The 19,962-nt window shown below is 38.6% G+C and overlaps 1 protein-coding gene across 1 annotated transcript in view; it reads left to right on the forward strand.

Annotated features, from left to right (window-relative positions):
* The window catches only part of RNF32 (ring finger protein 32), an 82,442-nt gene extending 64,882 nt beyond the window's left edge, over nucleotides 1–17,560 (forward strand). The window contains 9 exon segments of the mRNA XM_058039023.1: nucleotides 10,530–10,612; nucleotides 10,614–10,662; nucleotides 10,665–10,722; nucleotides 10,725–10,787; nucleotides 14,878–14,960; nucleotides 16,585–16,605; nucleotides 17,078–17,112; nucleotides 17,114–17,193; nucleotides 17,397–17,560. Of these exon segments, the coding sequence (XP_057895006.1) occupies nucleotides 10,530–10,612; nucleotides 10,614–10,662; nucleotides 10,665–10,722; nucleotides 10,725–10,787; nucleotides 14,878–14,960; nucleotides 16,585–16,605; nucleotides 17,078–17,112; nucleotides 17,114–17,193; nucleotides 17,397–17,560 (636 nt within the window).
* Nucleotides 17,561–19,962: the final 2,402 nt, after the last annotated feature.

Genomic DNA, 19,962 nt, shown 5'->3' on the forward strand with positions numbered 1-19,962 from the left:
AATCTTCCATGTGAGTGGAAAAACTGTTTTGTCTACATTCAAGACAGTTACTCCTTTCTCAGATATTGCTGGTGTGGTAATTGCAGAAAAAGAGATAAACCTGGGACATGTCCTTCTACATGTGCTCAAGGGAGTCTTGGTGGAGTTGGCAGATTTGAAGCCTCTGCCTTTGGATAATATGTTCCATCTTCCCAGAGCTCTAAAAATGGAACAACTTTGACCATATTTTACCCTCAGAAGTTGACCAGCCTCTATCCTAGTAGTCTACACAGAATATTTTCTGCACCAGTGTAGGAAGACATAGGCACCTAGGTCAGAGAAACTGTGGCTTTTACACAGCCTGAGCCCTGTGCATCCACAGCTTGGTGACAAAACCTGGGCAGTTTATCCCCATCACCAAGCCTGCCTTGAGCTCAGTGTGGGCCACCCACAGAAGGGTTAACTTGGTTTTCCAGAAGGATTTTGTAGCTCCCACAACGTCTGTTGTGGATTTTGTAGCTCCCACAACATGTGATGCAGAGGTAGAGGCAGAAGGCAAGTTCCTCACCTTGAAGGCAATTTGGGTAGATGGCAGAGGAGCAGAACCTCCCTGACAGCTGGATGGACTTTTGAACTGCCTACTGCATTCTCAGTGCTCTCCTTTTGCTCTGAGGTGCCCACATAGCATGCTTAAAAAAGCCTCCCTGATACTAGAACTGGGAAAAGGTAGGAGAAAGGACTAGATTGGAGCAGACTGGGATATGACAGAAGAAATCTGCATCATACAGCAAAAATTAGAAAGCAATTTCGCATTGACTGCAAAAACTGATCCTAACCAGCGCTCAGAAAACCCCACACCTCTAAATACCCACCCTGTAGCCTTTGCACAACCTTCCTTTCACAATTATGTCAGTCTTTTGCTCTAGGTCTCTGCTATAATCACCCTGGTTTTCATATTAAAAACATATTGGGGTAGGTTCTCTGCTGGTGTAAACTGGCAACATGCCCTGATTCTGATGGAACTGCGCCAATTTTCATCAGCTGCAAATCTGGACCATTCTTGCTAATTTACTTGTAAAGAAGCTCCCCACATGCCTCTAATCATTTCCATTTTCCCCCTTGACCTTTCCTGTGCTTGAGGTTGGGTTTTTATCCTAGAAACATGGTGAGAAAATGCTTTATTTTGTTTCATCACCAAACTGGGATGTCGTTACTCACCACTTCTGGCCTCTCCTCCAAAATCAGGTTCACAACAGGGTGCAGCACAGAAAGATCTGTGACACCTCCATGGTTTGGGAAGGTGCAGGAATGGACACACACAGGGCAGCTCAGGAGTCAGACCTGCTGTGTCACAAAAAGAGGTGGCACTTACTCTGTCCCTGTGGCAGTTTAAACACATCTACAATGATCCTTGGATATCCCACCGATGTATGTCTCTAAGGAAATCTTTTGTTTTCTATCATCAGCCTAGTTTTCCCCCTCATTGGCTTTATTTGTCTCACCTAAACTATTAAGTTTTTATTTTTATGCTGAGCTGTTTTATTAGCTTCTCTGGAAAAACTTTGTCTAGCATTTTTTGTGGAACTCATGTCTTTTTGATAAAGCTATATATGTACTTGTAAACTTCTCCATTAAATTGTTCATCTTTGAAATATCTTATAAGGCAAGAGCAGCAAGATACACTGTTGCAACAATCAGGGTTATTTTTCCTTAGAATTATACTTTATCCAGGCTCTTTGTAGGTTTGGGTCTTTTATCTTTAATGACTTTATCAATTAAGTTTCCTGACACCAAAAAAGTTCACCATTGTAATTCCTGGAAGCATTCTCAGAACCACTTATCCCAACAGGGTTTTGTATGAAGCTGGCTACCTCCAGTGTTCCTCTATTGTATCACATTTTCCTGATTAATTACCTAAGTTTTAATAGGAATTCAGTTAGCAATTCTTTAGCTACTTCAGATTCCTTGGACGAATGCCACAAGTTCTGACTTTCACTGTCATTTAATTCCATGGGTAGTTGCAAACCCTGTGTATACATCACTGCTTTTGGCAACACTTGCTCTTTGTAAATAGCAAATTCTAAGGCAAGTGGTTCCTTATGATCTGCTCTGCTGAAGTTCTAAGCCACCAAAACATTTTGTTTCTGCATAAGCTCTTTGTCTTCTCCGTTTGTTCCCTCTGTGCCTTGGTGACTCCTCTTGTATTTTCAGCACATTATCACTATAAACATTCTTCAAATTTCCTCTAAAGTATTTGAGTTTAATTACACTTGTACTACAAGCAAATGGCTCTGAAATAATAATAAACCCCTATTTTTTAACAATGCACACCAATGTTGTCATCTATCTTTACTCATATTTGCCTTAAAACCCCGTCAGAGAAGAAAATAGTCTTTGCTTTGTGCTCTTTACTGTCACTCATAACCTATTCAAGGTAGGATTTAGCCCATGTATTTTCTCCTGGTCCTATTAACCCTTCACTTTTCTTATCTAAAGAAAACCTATGGGATTTAGGGAGCAGCCTCCCACTCCCACATCCCAATCTCTTTCCTGCTCAGTACAGAGAAATGAATTATTGCACCTCATTGATTTTTTAACTTAGCACCATATTTCACAAGTGATAAATTGTACCTACATTATCCTGATGCCAGACATTAAGCCCTACTCAGAGTTTCCTTTAAGCTCCTTATATCAGTATTTGCAAGTTTTATTATTTTACTGAAATGTTCCTCTTTAGAGGTGTTTTTCCCCCTTGCTGTGCCACAGATGCAGTTATTTATCATGTCTTCTGTTCTTGGGTATATTTTGCAAAGATGAGAGGTCTGAGCAGCCTTTAAAAAATGGAACATTTTAATCTTCAAATACAAGAGAAGAAAAGCAAAATTATAGGAAAATACCCTTTCTTGTAAAGATTGGCTTTTGCTGCATACGCTTTTGCTCTGAGGAAATGTGTAACACTAAGCAAGAATAAGAAATATTTTTGCTTTGTATAGGTTGATGAAACAAAGAACAGAATACTATATTTTTCAAGTATCTTAATTTTTTTAAGTTGAAAATTTGTGTAATACACAGGGTGCAAAAAAGACAGGAAAATATTCTAGGCCTAGGCAAATGTCTCAAGTGGTCTGACAAACCCAATCTATTCAGATTAACAACAGAAATTGAGGGATGACTTGATGACATCGTTAATGTATCTTTTCAAGGAGCAAATAATACCAGTTAATAAAGAGCTCTTCAGCCTAGATGAGAGAGGCATAAAAAGAGCAAATGGTGAGAAGCTGATGCCAGACAAATTCAAATGAGATATAATAAAGAGTAACAGTCATGATGATTAACCACTTGAACAAACAACCTCCTCCACGTTATGAAATTTTTAGATGAAAAGTGGATGTCTTTCTGAAATACACGATTTAAACAAATGGTTTAAGTTCTAAACAACTGCATAAAATTCCTTGCACAATCTTAGAAGGCCAAAGTGGGTGATCAAACAGTGCCTCAAACCTGAAAGTTTTAATATGTGGCAGCTTCCAGAACCACACAACCATTTATAACTACTGCTGGCTTTTTATCATTTTCCCTTTTTTAATTTTCTTAAAATTATAAGTTTGTGGAACAGTTTTCTAGCCCTCAATCTTGTTCCACAAAAGGTTAATTTCCCTTCAGACGTATCAGGTAAAAAGCAGGTGAAAGTTGTATTTAAAAAAAACACTCCTGTTTCAAATAGCATTTAACATAAAGAGAGAGAGGGGGGTAAGGGAGAAAAAGACACAAACAGCAGCTCTGGAAGTATTAAAAGCATGCTCTGAAAACCTCTGTGATGACAGTTTGAAGAAAGCAGCTTTTATGTGCTACTGAGCCCATCTCCACAATGTCTTTTAAATGCAGCTGTTTACCCAGAAAATATCAGCAAGGGCCAGAATCTGGACTAGATGAGGCACCTTTTGATTGCAGACACTGAACTGAATCCTCAACTAATAAATTGTTCCACACCTTTGTCTGAAACAAGAAAAGCAAAGGTCTTCATTTTCTCACAAGAATGCACAAGCCCCCTCAAAAGCAGAGTATGGTTTTCTACATCTAAGTCTCAGTATTTGTTGACTTAAAGAGTTTGTATGAATGACAATGCACATCACTGGTTTGTTACTTCTGTCATCTGTGCTACTGAGTGTACCTTGGCTCAGATCAAAGTTGAAAGCTTCTTAAAAGATACACAAACCACAATGTGACAAATAGCATGCTTTGTTTGACACAGCAAACAAGAAATTACTTTCATCAATCCAGGGAAAGAATCCTGTGTTTTCAGTGCTAATTCTGAAGGCTGCAGTGATGGAACCAGAGCTTTACTTCATGCCCAAGGAATGAGGACCTCTCCAAAGACAAACAGAAAGGAAGAAACAATTTCAGTGCATTAAATGCTGACAATGGTATGAATTTGAGGCTTGCACTCTACACATTTGCAGAAAATTCCCCATTTACACAATTAAACAGATATCCCACAAAGTGAAAAGTGTCTCCATTAAGCAAATATTAATCTGGAAGCTAGAGATTAGAACATTCTCAGCACTTCATAAACAGATCCAAAACTAAACATTCCTACAACTACCACATTACACAGCCTTGTACCACACATGGTTAATGCACAGGCATCAGAAATACTGCAAACAAGATATTTTGTTCTTTTAATAGCAACATTACCTAAGCAATTGCCATTGCACTCTTATCAAATACTTTAACGTTTTCAAAAATATAAAGCACATTAGATCTATAAATCCTTACTAAATGTGCTCTATTGGAGTAAAAAAGATTTTCAATAAGATATATGCTCAATAAAAATCAGTGGTCATATATGAAATCATGTCTTGGTTGGAATCTAGTTAGATCCAATAATGTATATGTACAAATTTATCCTTAAATTAAACTTTTTCTCCCTGAGAAGGAATCAATATTTACTTAACAGAGCAGATTTTAATTCAGCTAGGAACAAGTGACAACCTTTTCACTGGCTTGTAAGGGCTTTAAATGAGACCTAATAACATCTCCACTACCCTTACAAACTAAAATTGCTCAGCTTTCCTACTGAGTTGGAGGCACATGTCTGAAAGTTAACAGAAACTCACAGAAAATACAAACACTAAGAAAATAACACAACAATGACAAATACAGAGTATGCTCATGTACAAACAAATATGTATTTAATATATGTGAACAAAGAGCAAATTAAGTAAAACATTTTCAAACTCCTGAGAAGAAAGGGCAGACACTGTATTTTTGTAATTAAGGATGTCTGACTCAGATCTCTTAAAACAACCTTTAACAGGGCAACTACAAAGGTCTGTGACACAGTGTTCCTTGCTGAGTCAAAGGCAGGGCTCACATGTGCAGATTTGCCAAAACCTGCCCTCCTCAGCCAGCAGAAGTATTTCAAGCTGGAATTCCTCTTTAATGCGTTCAGCCTCAGCTCTCATTGTTTATGACAGCAGTGCACTTGGTTCTCAGAAGAAATCCTGGCTTGTAGGCTTCCAGGAGCATAAATGTCCTGATTTCCAGTGGGAGAAAAAAATCTTTGTGTTCAGATTGCCTAAACAGGCAAAGGTTTATTCATCCTGCTCAATGTTTACACCCTGGAGCCTGGCTGGGAGGGAGGGACACAGCCCAGCATCTCTGGGACCATCCCTGGGACCATCCCTGGGACCATCCTACCTAACAAAACCTTTAAGGGATAAGCCCTGGGCAGGTAGAGCCCTCACCATGCTCACTGCTCTCCACACAGGTTTTATTTATTGTGTCAATACACACTTTTATAACATACCCTTTTAGAAACCACCAACCTGAACAACAGTGCTGCTTTCCTTTCACTTACATTCATGTTTTTATCACACTTTTTTCACACAGCTAAGTGTAAAAACACATTACAGGCAGCAAGTTTCGTGATGTAAAGACACAATTTCACTCAAGCCCATTGCAGTGGCTACACTAAAAAGTTTGCTTCAAACCTTTTCCCCAGCATTGCTGTTTCTGTATCAGATTTATTCAGCCCACACAATTTAATAGCTCTTCCTGAAAAGTTGCTCTCCTGCCATTGATGACAGCAGGCCACCTGCCTCTGCTAATTAGCAGTACTATGCCCAGTTGCAGCACCACAAGAAGAAAATAGATTGGCTCTCTGGCTGATGCATTTCATTCTAGAAGACCAGAAGATGTTGAATCTGTGTCTCACTCCTCCAAAAAGATTTTAAAATTTACTGCAATGTACAGTACCTCACCTGAATGCAGCTAAAAATCCTCATTTTTCCTAAATCTTCTGTAAAAGTCAGTCATTCGAGACAGATTTGAGATTTCAGCACTATTTAAACATACAATTAACATTTAAAAATTATACAGATGGATAAAACCAGGTATCATTAGTCACTTATTACTCACCTTCAAAACAGGCAGCGTGTTCATTATGTTAATGTCCTTGGAGTGTTTAAAGCAACCTTTTGCATTTGAAGTGGAGGCTCTTGGTAAAAGGTGGCACTCTAATAAGAAATGGCAATTACCAAGACATGTTACTCTCCAGAAGACTGCAGTATGAATTTTAATTTCTTCCTGGCCATGTATCAGCTAAGGCTAACGCAGGCATTTTACTTCAGAAGCAGTAGGAAGTACAGTAAAAGTGAAGACCAAAATGAGAGAGGACACTAATCTTCTCTGAGTTTCAATTAAGGCCCAGCACCTCTGGATTAAAGGCTTATTTTAACGAAAAGCCTTAATTAAGCATACATGTGTATAGGATCACCTTAATGAGGTATGACAGAAATAGAAGAGATGGCAAGCATTATTTGAAAAGAAGCTTATTAGCCACTTTAGGAAAGTCAGTCATAGATTCTAACAAAAAAATTGAATGCAATACTGAAAAGACACAAGAGTGCTGAATCATGTTCAAGCATAAAACTGAAACTGAAATAGGCACAAGAGAGGTAATTTTCAGCATCTTTATATCCAAAATTATACATGTCAGCGATTTTTATACACATCAGTGGGTTGGCTTTTGAAAATATTTCAGCATTTATCCTTTCATTTAAATTTTAGACAGCAGAAAATCGAGTTTTCTACTTTATTTCCTAATTAAATTTATTACTGAAAATCTTTAAAAGTTTATACTGTGAAATATCCCTTCATCACATTTGGTGTCAGGATAACGTGCAAGTTTCCTTTAAAAACTGCTATTTTATCATTTAATTCCTGCCTTTGGAAACAATCAGTGATTTAATGTCATTTTAAAGATAGCCACTTCAGCTGCTTTTTCCATCTTCCCCTACCGTACAGAGAGGTATTCTCATTTGCAGATTTGACTTTAAAGTAATTACTTGTAATTACAGAGAAGTGCATCCAGTGGATTAATCACTCCATTTATATGCTGCTCAAAGGATTACTCTCAGGACAGCCTAACTGCTTTTGCTCAGAAAATGTCACTTCCACAGGAAAACAAATCTCTCAAGTCAGCAGCAGCTGAGAAGGACTCTGACAAGTATTTAAACCCAAAAAATCAAAGAAATTGCACACCTGGATTTGAGGCACCATCTGTGCCTGTTCTCCTCATGAAAAATAAAGGGCCACCAAGTGAGAATAACCAGGGAAATGGCCAGAGGAAGCCCACACTCCTTCTAGAAGGATTCCACACAATTCTGCATCTGGAAGAAACACATCAGTGCTAACCAAAGACATGGGCAGTGCTTTGGCTCAGGATGCCACATTTTAAAATGTGGGAAGGACCTGAAGGAGCTGATGCTGTACTAAACACATCCTTACCATGTCCCTGAGCCTTGCACAAAAATAGGATACTAGGGGACAAAGACCTTTGTTTGATCCATATGGATTCTGTTCATCTGTCCTTTTTTTAAAGATTTCTTCTTTTTTTTTTTCATGGTGATTCCATTATAGAGTAGCCAAAGACACAGGTCACCCAAAATGGCAGTGAGGAAGCTGCTGAAGGCTCTGGGGCACAAGTCCTGTGAGGAGCAGCTGAGGATGGAGAGCTTGGAGAAGAGAAGGCTCAGGGAGGACCTTGCTGCTCTCCACAAGTACCTGGAAGGAGGCTGTAGCCAGGTGAGAGTCAGTCCCCTCTTCCAGGTAACAAGCAGTATGGATGAGAGAAAATGGCCCCAAGTTGACTCAAGGGAGGTTTAGATTGGAAATTAGGAGAAATATCTTCACTGGAAGGGTTGTCTAGCACTGGAACAGGCTGCCCAGGGAAGTGGTGGAATTACCAGCCCTGGAAGTGTTTTAAAAAATTGTAGATGTGGCAGTTAGAGAGACAGATCAGTGGTGAATTGGCAGTGCTGGGTTAATGGCTGGATTTTTCAAGTCATTTCAAACCTAAATTATTCTATAAATCTGTGATAATCACAGGGCCTCCTCCCATCTTACTAACTGCCAGCTTAAAAATACACATTAAAAATTTAAAAGCACAGCAAAAATGTCTTCAAATCCAAGTGCACAAGGAGGAACACAACTGATCCTCCCCATTACCCCACATACATAGAGCTGAATGGGAAAACACTGCCTGGAGACAGTGGGATACAGTGAGTGGTAGGGAAAACCAGAAATTATCATTCCCAGGGGTTTCCCTATGGACAGAGACTGGTATCAAGCCAGGAGAGGCTCCACTGCACCCTCTGAGGAGAAAGGAGCAACATCTCCCACTGCCACCCTTCCCTCAGAGCCTATGGGGCTGTGGGGCTGGGGGAAAAGGGACAAAAGGTTAACAAGAATCATCATGGCTGGAGTGGACCTGTAAGACCAATGAGTCCAACCATTAACCCATTAACCACTGCTGGGTCCACCACAAAACCATGTCCCCCAGTGCCACACCCACAGCTTCTCTGCAGCACAGAGTCCCTCTGGTCACCCCATCTCGAGCTGTGAGTGGAGAGAAGCAGGGCTGGCTGTGGAACAACCACACACTGACACATCCAGGTCTGGGCTCCCAAGAGTAGGAGGGACATGGACCTGGAGGAGTGAGTCCAGAGGATGCCACAGAGATGATCAGGAGGCTGGAGCACCTCTGCTATGGAGACAGGCTGGGAGCTGGAGCTGTTCGGCCTGGAGAGGGGAAGGCTCCAGTGAGACCTTAGAGCAGCTTCAAGTGCCTTAAGGGACAGCAGGAGAGGGAACAGAGTGATAGGACAAGGACTTAAATGGCTTTAAACTGAGAAAGGGTAGATTTAGTTTAGATATTAGGAAGAAATTCTTCCCTGGGAGGGTGGTGAGGCCCTGGCACAGGCTGCCCAGAGAAGCTGTGGATGCCCCATCCCTGGCAGTGCTCAAGGCCAGGCTGGATGGGGCTCTGAGCACCCTGGGATAGTGGGAAGTGTCCCCAGCCATGGCAGGGGAGGTGAACAAGGTGACCTTTAAGGCCCCTTCCAAACTGAACCTTGCTGTGGGTGTGAACCAGAGCAGCCCTGTGGGCAGTGGCTCCTGTTTGTCCCACCTCAGGGGTCTCACTCATCCCTGCACCTCCATCCTGGCACCAAGTCACATCCCTCTGCTGTACCAGGGGGGATATTGGGACCACAGAGGAGCAGCTCCAGCCCAGAGGGGCTGCCAACACCATCCCTGCCCTGTGTATCACTGCCTTCCCTCTCTACAACAAGCCAATCCTGAAGAACACTTCTGGGGTTTATTGGTGCAGCCACATCTTGTCAGTTCAGCCTGAAATTTATGATTCCTAAGATTTGTTCAGAGTCCATTCCCTGCACACTGCAGCCCACTGGGGGTGAAATGATGGTGACAAGAGGGGAACAGACTTGGTGGTTTATGGATCCAAAGTTAACTTCAGCGCCTGGAACAGATGTTAAGCTCTTTCCCATGGGATCCTGAGGAGCAAACAACAGAAATTGTAGGTTTCTTATCTGCTATTGAGGAGGCTGCTTCTCCTGAGAAATATTATTGAAGTCCTTGTACATGTCTGCATGTAAAGGAACACTATTCTTGTCAAACCAGCTAAAGATTAGCAATGGAACATCATGATTTTACAGGGTTCTATTCTACATCTCCTAAAATAAAGCATAAGCATGGGGAGAAAGGGAGGAACAGGTAGATAAGCCCATTCCCTGTATAAAAAGAATACATTCTTGTTTATATTCAGGGCTCTGGAAGGCAAAATTAGCCTTTGGGATTGTTTTTAATTATATGAAATTAAAATGTGTTTGGGCATGCCAAACTTTTATAGTTCATAATGAGTTTATTGAATATAATAATTATGAGCTCAGTAATTAAAACTTTAAAATTACTGTTATTTTATTTAATATAAATGATAAATCAAAGATTTCATTTGACTTTTTATAAGTTAAAACTAGGATGTGTCAGAAACATCAATCTTAAATTTCATATTACAGTAATTGCACGTTAGGCTTCAACTACCGGAGTTGTATGTGTATAAAAGCTTTTAACAATTGAAAAATATTGGCTAAGTGCAGAGTTTCATTTAATTTACTATAATATGTATGGTTTTAAATAATTTATAACAATAATTATTCAAGATTGGTTGGGGTTTTTTGGCTTTTTAGGGCTGCTTCTCCAAACAAGAGACAAGAGCAGTGTCTGCAGTTGCTCTACAGGATCATATAATACAAAATCATCAGCTGCAGGATCCTTTAACATCCTAAGTCAAGGACAAGGAATACCAATAACTTTTACAAATCCCATTAATAAAAGAAATAGTCAGCGTAATAGCAAATACTGGACTAAGAAAAAAGAGCACAAAAGCAAGGAAGATGCAAAAAAGGAGAATATTCTTGACCCCAGTGCTCCACAGCTGACATTAGGTAAACCATTCTGATTTGTAACTTTTGTTATTATTTAAAATAAACTAAAATGTGAAGGCTAAGCTTTGAGTTCAGAAGATGATTAAATGTTAAACAGCATGGTATCTTGTTTTAAAATTTATCTAAATTCAGCAGTTTAAGCCATTAGGTAAAAAATGGGATTGCCCTCAGTGGCTTACGTGTCTTTTCATATCTGAAATGCATTTATAACATTATTTTTGTGACAATGAATGTAAAAAGGTGAAACTAGGGCATCTTGATGAAGACATATTCTTCATTAGAAGCAATAAGTACTTTTAATGTCTATTGAATGTCATAACTATCTTTACATTTTATTTTAAGAAAGCATCAGTGATTTTCTTACTGTATTTAGTTGGGGACAGGTTCTAGCATTAAGCTTTTTTTAAGGTCTATTTGAAATGATCTGGTTTATTCCTTATTCTGTAAAAAGACACTTAATAAAGCTGCATGAAATGTATTCTTTGTTAATATATACCCAGCTTTGCTCAAAGTTAAAAAGGTTTGTTTATACAATGGTCCTGGGGCTAAACCAGGGAAGAATTAACACCTGTAGCTAAATACCTTTTTCAAATTTAGAAGCAAACATGCAGCAAGATAAAAGTCACAGATGTGAGGGCTTGGAATGATGCCTGGTGAGAAAATTCACTTTTAAATAGTGTTATAATAATACAGTTGTGGAGCAGCGACAGACGATATTGCTTAGAAAAACAAAACCAGGGAGCATCTTAAGGGACCAGGAGATCAAATGTGCTCCTTGCCTCTCTATATTTCCCTTTTCTAAAGATTTCAACACTGTTTTTACCACAAACCTCTTCCTGTGTCCATCCTTTCTGTTGCCTTGATTGGGCACTACTCAAAGAACCTTCTGGCTCCAAATTTTGCAGTTTTGAGTATAATAAACTTTCATCATTGTTAATAGTTGGTTTATTTAATCTTTTTCATGCAAACACCCTTTGGCCTCCCTGAAGATCAGGTTGGCTTTGCCACAGGAACTGTCACAGCAGTCCCAGCTCCAGAGGGAACCCATTAAACTACGGATGATCCATCCAGGCACATCTGCCTTTGGAATCTGCTGAAAATTCAGAGGGAGACTTCAGGCAGTGCAAAACAAGGGAGTGTAACCAGTGGCAGGACAAAGGTAATAAGATGAGGTAATTAGCACTATATTTACATGGTTATAATTCTAAAGAGGGCAGGGTTTTTTCTTTGGTTCATTCTGAAGAGAGGATAGCAGGGGGAAAAACAGAGAAGAGGTATTGGGGTTAAAATGAACATCAGTGATGAGTGATTATGGAAGCTAAAGGCTGAGGTGAAAAAATGCAGCCCAGGTGTGAGCATGTTTTCTGCTGTTATTAGAAAGACAAAATGTTTTCTCTTTAAATCACAGCACTGACTGAGTTTTCCCACACAGATATTGGTGAAAGGGATTCAAAAGACTGTGCTGAAATACTTTTTGAAATTTCAATTGTTCCTGGGTTTTACTTTGTTGTATTTTCACCAATATTCTCATATTATTTCACCAATATTATCATATAATATCTCATATAATAATAATAATAATAATAATAATAATAATAATAATAATAATAATAATAATAATAATAATAATAATAATAATAATAATAATAATAATATTATATTATTATCTCAAAATGCATCTGTCAAACTTTCTCTTCCTTAATAAGGATTGTGTGGTTTAAACATTGAAACTGCAAAACAACTTTGAAAATGTCATTTAATGGAACAGTTTCTTCTTGAGTTTATGGGTAATAAAAGAAAGTTTAAGAGGTCTGTGTCATTCATTTTTTTCAATAGGGGTTTGATTCCTAAAATCCAGCAGTAATAGTTTAAAGGTTAATTTATATAAATGCTTCAATAAGGTTTATTTTATTGGTTGTAAATGGGTGTGTCAGTAAATGGGTTGGGCTTTTAAACTTGATGAATAAGGATGAAAATTCTTGGATGTCCTGAGCTGTGATAAATGTAGTTTTTCATTGCTTGTATCTTTTCAAAGTGCTGCTTTGAGAATATCTCCACACAGCCTTTTTCTTTGACCACACGTCCCTCCTTGTGTGTCCTGCCACCAAGTTTCCCTCAGAAACTCTGCTGTATAAAAGTTTTCCCTCAAAACACCTGTACAACCTGTCTCTCACAAGTGTCCCATCTGGTCTGTATTATATAGAAGTTCAGCTTTGCTGCCAATCTCTTCTTGTTTGGCAGTTTAAATAAACCATTTTTGAAGGCTTTAAATAAGAATTCTCTCTTACCCTGGGGGTATACAGAAGGCTTTCCACAAAGCCATCTCATTTTCTTCCTTAAAACATTCTCTGACCACAGTGCTTGGAAAGAAATCAAAATCAGGCATTTTTTTAGGTTGTGAAGGTATCTTTCATGCTGTCCCTGCTTTGCTTTCTTATTCACTCCCCCTGTACCCAGATTTTCTCATCACAGAGGCCATCACTCCATAGATTGAGCCACCAAAATGGGATAACAAAAGTAACCAGGTGGGGTCTAGGTGAACCAAACCACATGCAGGGAAATCCCTCCCCACATTGTTCCAAAAGCATAAACTGACCCAGCTGAAACCTCAAAGCCGTTGCTCTAAAACGCAGATTGAAATTGATTTATGTTTGAAGGGTGTCATGACCTCACAAGGAAGTGGGTTAGGCAGATAGTTCAACTAAAGGGAAGGCAGTATTCCTGATAGATCCTTTAGTACCTCTCAAAAGTTCTTTTAAAAGATCAAAGGCAGTTTGTGCAAATTTCAGATGATTAACGATATACATCTGTAGATGGATGAGCTCAGAAGGAGAATTTTAGCCTCAAAAATTAACAAATCCTGCCCTAGAATAATGAGACACTTGAGCAAGGGGATCACCAAAACCCCATGATTTGCTGGGATTCCTTTTTTCTTCATGAGAAATGGTTTGGATGCACAAGCTGCCTGATGGGGGTTTGAAAGCTTACACAGAACAAATATGTGCTGCATAGTACTGTCAGATTTGTGCAAAGATTCTGGTATGAATGAAGGAGTTTACCCTTTCCTTCCCATCTAGGGCTGAGCTCTCATCTAGGTGTCATCACCTTGCATTGTAATTATTGCAGGTTGCTCTTCCTTTCTTGTTTTGTCAAACACCATTAAAACCTCACCATGGACTCAAGTTACACACGGCTTGTTACACAAACCTTGGACGTTTCTCCATGGATTCTGGTCATCCAACACAAGCAGCTTCTTCTGCTCTTCAAAGGTGATAGATTTCTATATTCTGCTAGCACTTGGTTTTTACAGCTGAGGTACTGACATTGGACTTTATCTGGCACTTGTGGGGGCAGGCAGTAAATATTTCACATGTAAGGAATTTCACTGATTCCTTCTTTAAGAAAGCAGAGATTTCACATCTACGTGCAGCAGGCACCTCACATTCATTGCTGGAGATGGACAGCTCAGCTGTAACAGTGACAGTATCACTGGCCTCTTGTGACCATCTCTTTGTCTCTTCATGCTCTTTATTTCTCTTTCTTATGTCACAGCCTCATTAAACTTCACAATTTTTCAGCAGCAGCCACTATTTTTTATTATACCACTTGATTAATTTTTATTTTTAAGAATGCATAAATGCAATGCTGAGGAAAAAAATCACAATTCTGACATTTTATTTGTACTGATTTTTTTGAAATTATGTTTTTACATTCCTTAGTTAATCCCATTTTAATGGCTCTGAAAAGTATAAAAATAAATTCAAATTACTCAGCAAATAAAAATGTACAGTAAAAAATCCTGTCTAAATCCTGTATGTAAAAGAGGTTCCGATAGTTACTGAATAGCTAATCCATTCATGGCATAGACTGGAAGGGACCTTAGAGATATCCAGTTCCCATTTCCTGAAGTGGACAGGGACATTTTCCACTACCCCAGGTTGCCCAGAGCCCCATCCAGCCTGGCCTTGAACACTTCCAGGGATGGAGTAGCCACAGCTTCTCTGGGTTTTTTCTTTGGTTCATTGTGAACCAAAAAAAAAAAAAAAAAACAGAGTAGTTGAGCACCCTTCCTTTTCATTTCCTGCTGAAGAATGGGTAAAGAGCTCCACACAGCATGGAAAATCCATACAGTGCTGTCCAATATTCAGGAAGGAATTTGCAATTCGACCCAGGGTACAAATATAACTGAATAATTGTGTGGACTCACAATTGTATTTACTTACTTTATTTTCTTGAGGTACTGTTGAAAGTCATCAGCTGGAGGAAGAAATGAAGAAAAGATTCTACTTTTAATTCTTTATAACACTTTAAAATTAATTCTACTTTTAGTAAGTGGACCAACTCAGTGGCCAACTCTGATATTATTTTGAACATGATATGGTAGAGGAAGATTGGTAGCATTTGTGCACTTCTGGTGTTATGACAGTAGAGAAGCCTTTTTATCTGTTCTTGCAAAGCAGGTATAGGCTATTTTCTGTTTCAAATAAACTCCTTGTAGATATGATTCTGGCCTTCATTCATCAGGGAGACATTTGCTGTTTGTACAATTCAAGATATTTTCGCCTTCTGAAAAGCTTTATTAATTTCAGATGCATAAAACAGTTATTTCTATTTGGGAAACAAAGCAGGTGTACACCCAATGCCAGACAGTCACTTCCCCAGGTTATTTGATGAAACGCCTGCATTTTACCTCGATGGCCTGCTCAATGCCCATGTGTAGCATGGGCATAAACACATCTTGCTTTATTACATTCTCTAATCCATCATCTTGAAAATATTGAGCAAAAGAGACAAGTGACTGATGGAACAGAGAGCTGCTTCAGAGAGGTGATGATGGTAATTTGAAGAACTATTCCAATTGCTTAAAAGTTCCTTTCCACAGTGCATTTTAGGGTAGTTTTTCTGCTTGTTCCCCTTTTAAATTTTTTTAGAAGACTTTTCACAACCAAGTGTGTGTTGTGAATCAAATCTTTGAATATCCTTAGATGTGGGGCTGTTGCTTCTTTTAACATCAAGATTAGCTGGAGGTGAACAACTGTCCACAGACAGGTGGGAGAGGTTTGGAAAGATCTGCCAATTTCTGGCTACCCTGAAAGTCTGAAACTTCACAAGAGGAAGCAAAAGACAGCACTCATTAAGAAGGTTACTTTAGATTTGGCACAAAAAGGCAAATGCCTCTGGAATTCTTTTTGCCCTTGGTGTTTCCTTAGCTTTTTTCACGGGAAAAGCCACTGTATGTGAAAGCTCTCCCTCCAGCTTCTCTGGGCTTCTTCTGGGCTTCACTCCTTCCCCAGCTGCCCCTTCCCCTAAGAGCCAACTGCTTTTTTTGTCCAGCTCTGTATCTTTTGTCAGCACAGAGATCATCAGCATTTGGTGGGAGTGTAGGTCAGATAAAGGTGAATTTTTCTTGTAGCCTGTCAACTTTCTTTCTCTTTTGTTTTACTGCATGTGAGAAACGCTGCATTTGATGTGCATCACCTCTTGAAATGTAATGTCTCTGTTGGGAAAGGGGAGGAAAATTAATCAGATTTCATTTTAAATGTTTGGTTTATCATTTTTTCCTCCAGCCAGTAGCAGTTGCCATTTCTTCCTTTCTGCCACCTCATGTGCTGTTAACACAAAATTCACAATTTCACAAAGTAATTTTGTTTTCACTCAAAAGAGTGCAGTAATCACAGAAGCAAACTGATGACCTTTCAGAATTTTTCTTGTCAGCATTTTTTTTCCTTTTCAGCTGTTAGAATGCTTTAAAGTCAGGTTTGGTTCTGGGGTTGTTTTCTTTCCTTTGAAAAAACAGGTGCTGCATTCATGTTCCCATGTAGTCCATTAAGGGAGTACATTTTTATATATAACTATTCAAGCACATAATACATGAGTCTTTTAATTAAACTACCTAAGTGAATATCTTAATGAATTAAATGTAATCATCTTGAAAAGGAATTTTGATTCCAGATTTTTATGGTAAGAAATATAATTTAAAGCTATTTTATGATGAAGCACTTTATTCTTTTTTATAACCTTTTTTAAAAGCACATGGGAAGAACATCAATTGTAACTGAACTATACAGAAGTATTCTAACCTGGAATAATTTAATCCATGAAATTTCATGTGAATATGTGGAGACTTACAAAATTCTCTTAACACTTTAATTTTAAAAATGTGCATGTTGTTCATGGATTGATTAATTAATTAAAACTGTTTTTACATTCTGTAATCTAGTCTGTTTCATCTGTACCAATGAGATTAAATATATTGCAAGTAATTATAATCATAATTATTTTTTCAGTGATGTCTGAAAATCTTTGAAAAATTTACAAGTAAAAAGTTGTCCCATGTGTAGAAAAGAGCAGTATCTGACAGGAGTAATACATGATAGGGCATGCTTAGTTAAATTGAATTAATTAGGTAAGCTTTACTTCTGCTACAGGTGTGTCACCAGACAATATTTATTTATTTCTTAATAATGTTCCAAATGAATTACACTTTTAGTAAGAAACTAGACAGAATGTATGCACTGGAAAAGTTAAAGTTAAAAATAAGAAGTAATAAATCATTGTTTCATATAAATAACTAAATTATAAAAATTCAAGTTTCCTCTTTTTGAGCAGAATTGTCTTACAGAATTTAAGCTTCCTGGAGGGGATATATTGCTAGAAAAGAGTCTAAAGACTTAAGGGAAGCAGTGCCTCCTAAGGATAGAAAATTAAGAAAGCAACTATTTGAAAAAATGCTTTGCTGTATTTGCTTCCTTGGGGCAATTCAGCTTCCTTAAACCAGAACTCCTGAATATCAGGAGTTTCCTCCCTCCCTTTTCACTCATTCCTTCTCATTCACACTGAACAGGCAGCACTGTTGTTCTGTCAGTCTGCTCATTCCATCCTTTTTAGAACCAGTGCAAAATCCTTCCCTGGAGCAGAGAAAAAGAATACAAAGGTGGCTGAAGAACGCTGAATATGAAGGTGACTGAAGAATATGAAGGTGACTGATGTTCCATGTTCCACTCAAAAGTGCTCAAGCCCTTAATTTGGAATAAATTAACCTGCCAGTGGATTGTGACTGTCCTCAAGAAGCAACACTAGAACAGACAACCCTTGGGCTTTCCTGCTGTTTGAAAGTCTGGGGAAGAAAATATAGGCATTTTTCCCAAGAAGGCTGCCAGTTTCCCATGGGCCCAAGCACCATGCAAAGCCATGAAACAAGGTCTCAGCTACAGGAGGCTGGAGAAGGCTCCTAAATGTGCTCAAAGCTGCAGCTGAATGTCAGTGGTCACAATTTCTCTCTCTGAAATTCTGCTACAGCAGAATCCCTCCAAGCCACCTGCCCTGGGCTGGCTTTAGGGTCCCTGCCTGTGGCACCTGGCTGCCCACATCTCAAAAAGCCACGGGAAGATCTTCATCCAACAGGGAACAAAATGGGCACTGCTTTTCCACCTTCTATTAAGAATAAATTTATAAAGTCCTCTCATAATGATTAGGTTTGAATAAATTCTGTGCAAGTCATGATTAAAGGACCTGCACTTATTTTCCTTAGTGGCTTTCAAGTGGGAACTGTAGATGAGTTTTCCTGCTGTTCACTCCTAAAGTGTTGGTTAATTAAAACATTAAAGAAAGTTTTCACAAGGAGCTATCCATTTCCAGCCACTAAAAAGCTCTTCTAAAATAGAATTTGCTTCTCAAAATTGAACTGTGCTTTTAAAATGTCACTCCCTAAACATTAGCATAACCAAATGGCATCACAATAGCAGAAAAAAACCCAATTATTTTTTTAATAACCCTGCCACCTTTGGAAGGATCACAAAGGTTAAATGTCAAGTTTCATATGCTTAAATAAATATCAGAAAATAAAAAACAAGATCTGAAATATTAGTACCAGGAAGGACACATATTGCTTGTTTCAGGGTGCTACAGTAGCCCTTATTACACCTGGCATTAAAATTTTTAATAATCTAGATCAAAGGAGATAAGAAAGGTCACTGAAACCAAAGTAGGCTACTTTTTTAGCACTCCCATACACAGAGAGCAGGGTGTTGCTTCAGCATGTTAGGTAGTGAATTTCTTTGATCCTCCCTATAAATGTCACTCTGTATGTCATTTAATTGTGGTATAGCCTTTTATTGGTGCAATTAAATCTTTTCTAATGCATTACATTATCTCCAGCTCTGCTAAAAATCCTGCCATTGTTTAGGAAGCAGGAGGTAAGTCATTGGGAAATGATGCAGTTGACTTTAGTTTCTTCCTCCCCCCTCCACATGATTTCTCCCAACGATTTTAATTTAAATCTCACCAAACAGTATAATGGTCCTGGAATTTGTTTAGTCATTTGACTTCCTTTATCACACAGAGATGGTAAACATTCTGTTGCTAACCTGAAGTGGCTCCAAGCAGCAAAACTAGGAGGATATTAAACCAGTAAAAGCTTATCAACTGATTCATTGATATGCTGTAAATTCCAGCCTTTTCATTTTACTTTTGAGGGTTGCCATAAGTCAACACATTAGTAAGCAATTTGCTGACATTGGATCACTTAAAAAGGCTTCCCCATGGACAAAGTTCACCTCGGTGCTTTGTTTCATGGTTTCATTTTATCATAGTCCTGGGCTGCTGTACAGATGACTGATGCAGCTCTGCATACCGATGGGGGATTGCACAGTCACTCTCTGCCACTCTGTCCAAGCTTTAGGAAGTCTCAGACATAAAATGGACAGGGTATGGTGTTTTCAGAAATAAATTCAATTGCTCTGTTTCAGTTATTCAAGGCTAAAAAAAAGTTATTCGATATTATGTATTAAAATTTCATTTTTATGTCCTAGAACATGACAATAACAATTATTTAAAATGCTGATTTCCTTTCCATTCACATTGATAGTTCACACTGACTTACCAGTTAACAAAAATTCTGGGTTAAATTTTAGTTACACTTCTTTCTTTCTTCCCAACCTTAGACTTTATTTACTGATTGACGGATGTGAGCTGGGTCAGATCATACTACAGAAAATCCAAGAGTAGCTCAAAGATGGTATCTTAGCAGCAGAGGAACTTCATAGATCCCTGTCTCATGCAGGAAAATAGTCTTCTTTTGTTTTTTACAGTTCCAGCTCAGGGATGCTCACTTGCTTTCACCACCAGGTCAGGCCTGGTCAAGTCTGATATCACTATACATGATGACCAAGCATAA

Source organism: Melospiza georgiana, chromosome 1, assembly GCF_028018845.1.
Source record: "Melospiza georgiana isolate bMelGeo1 chromosome 1, bMelGeo1.pri, whole genome shotgun sequence".
NCBI lineage: Eukaryota > Metazoa > Chordata > Aves > Passeriformes > Passerellidae > Melospiza > Melospiza georgiana.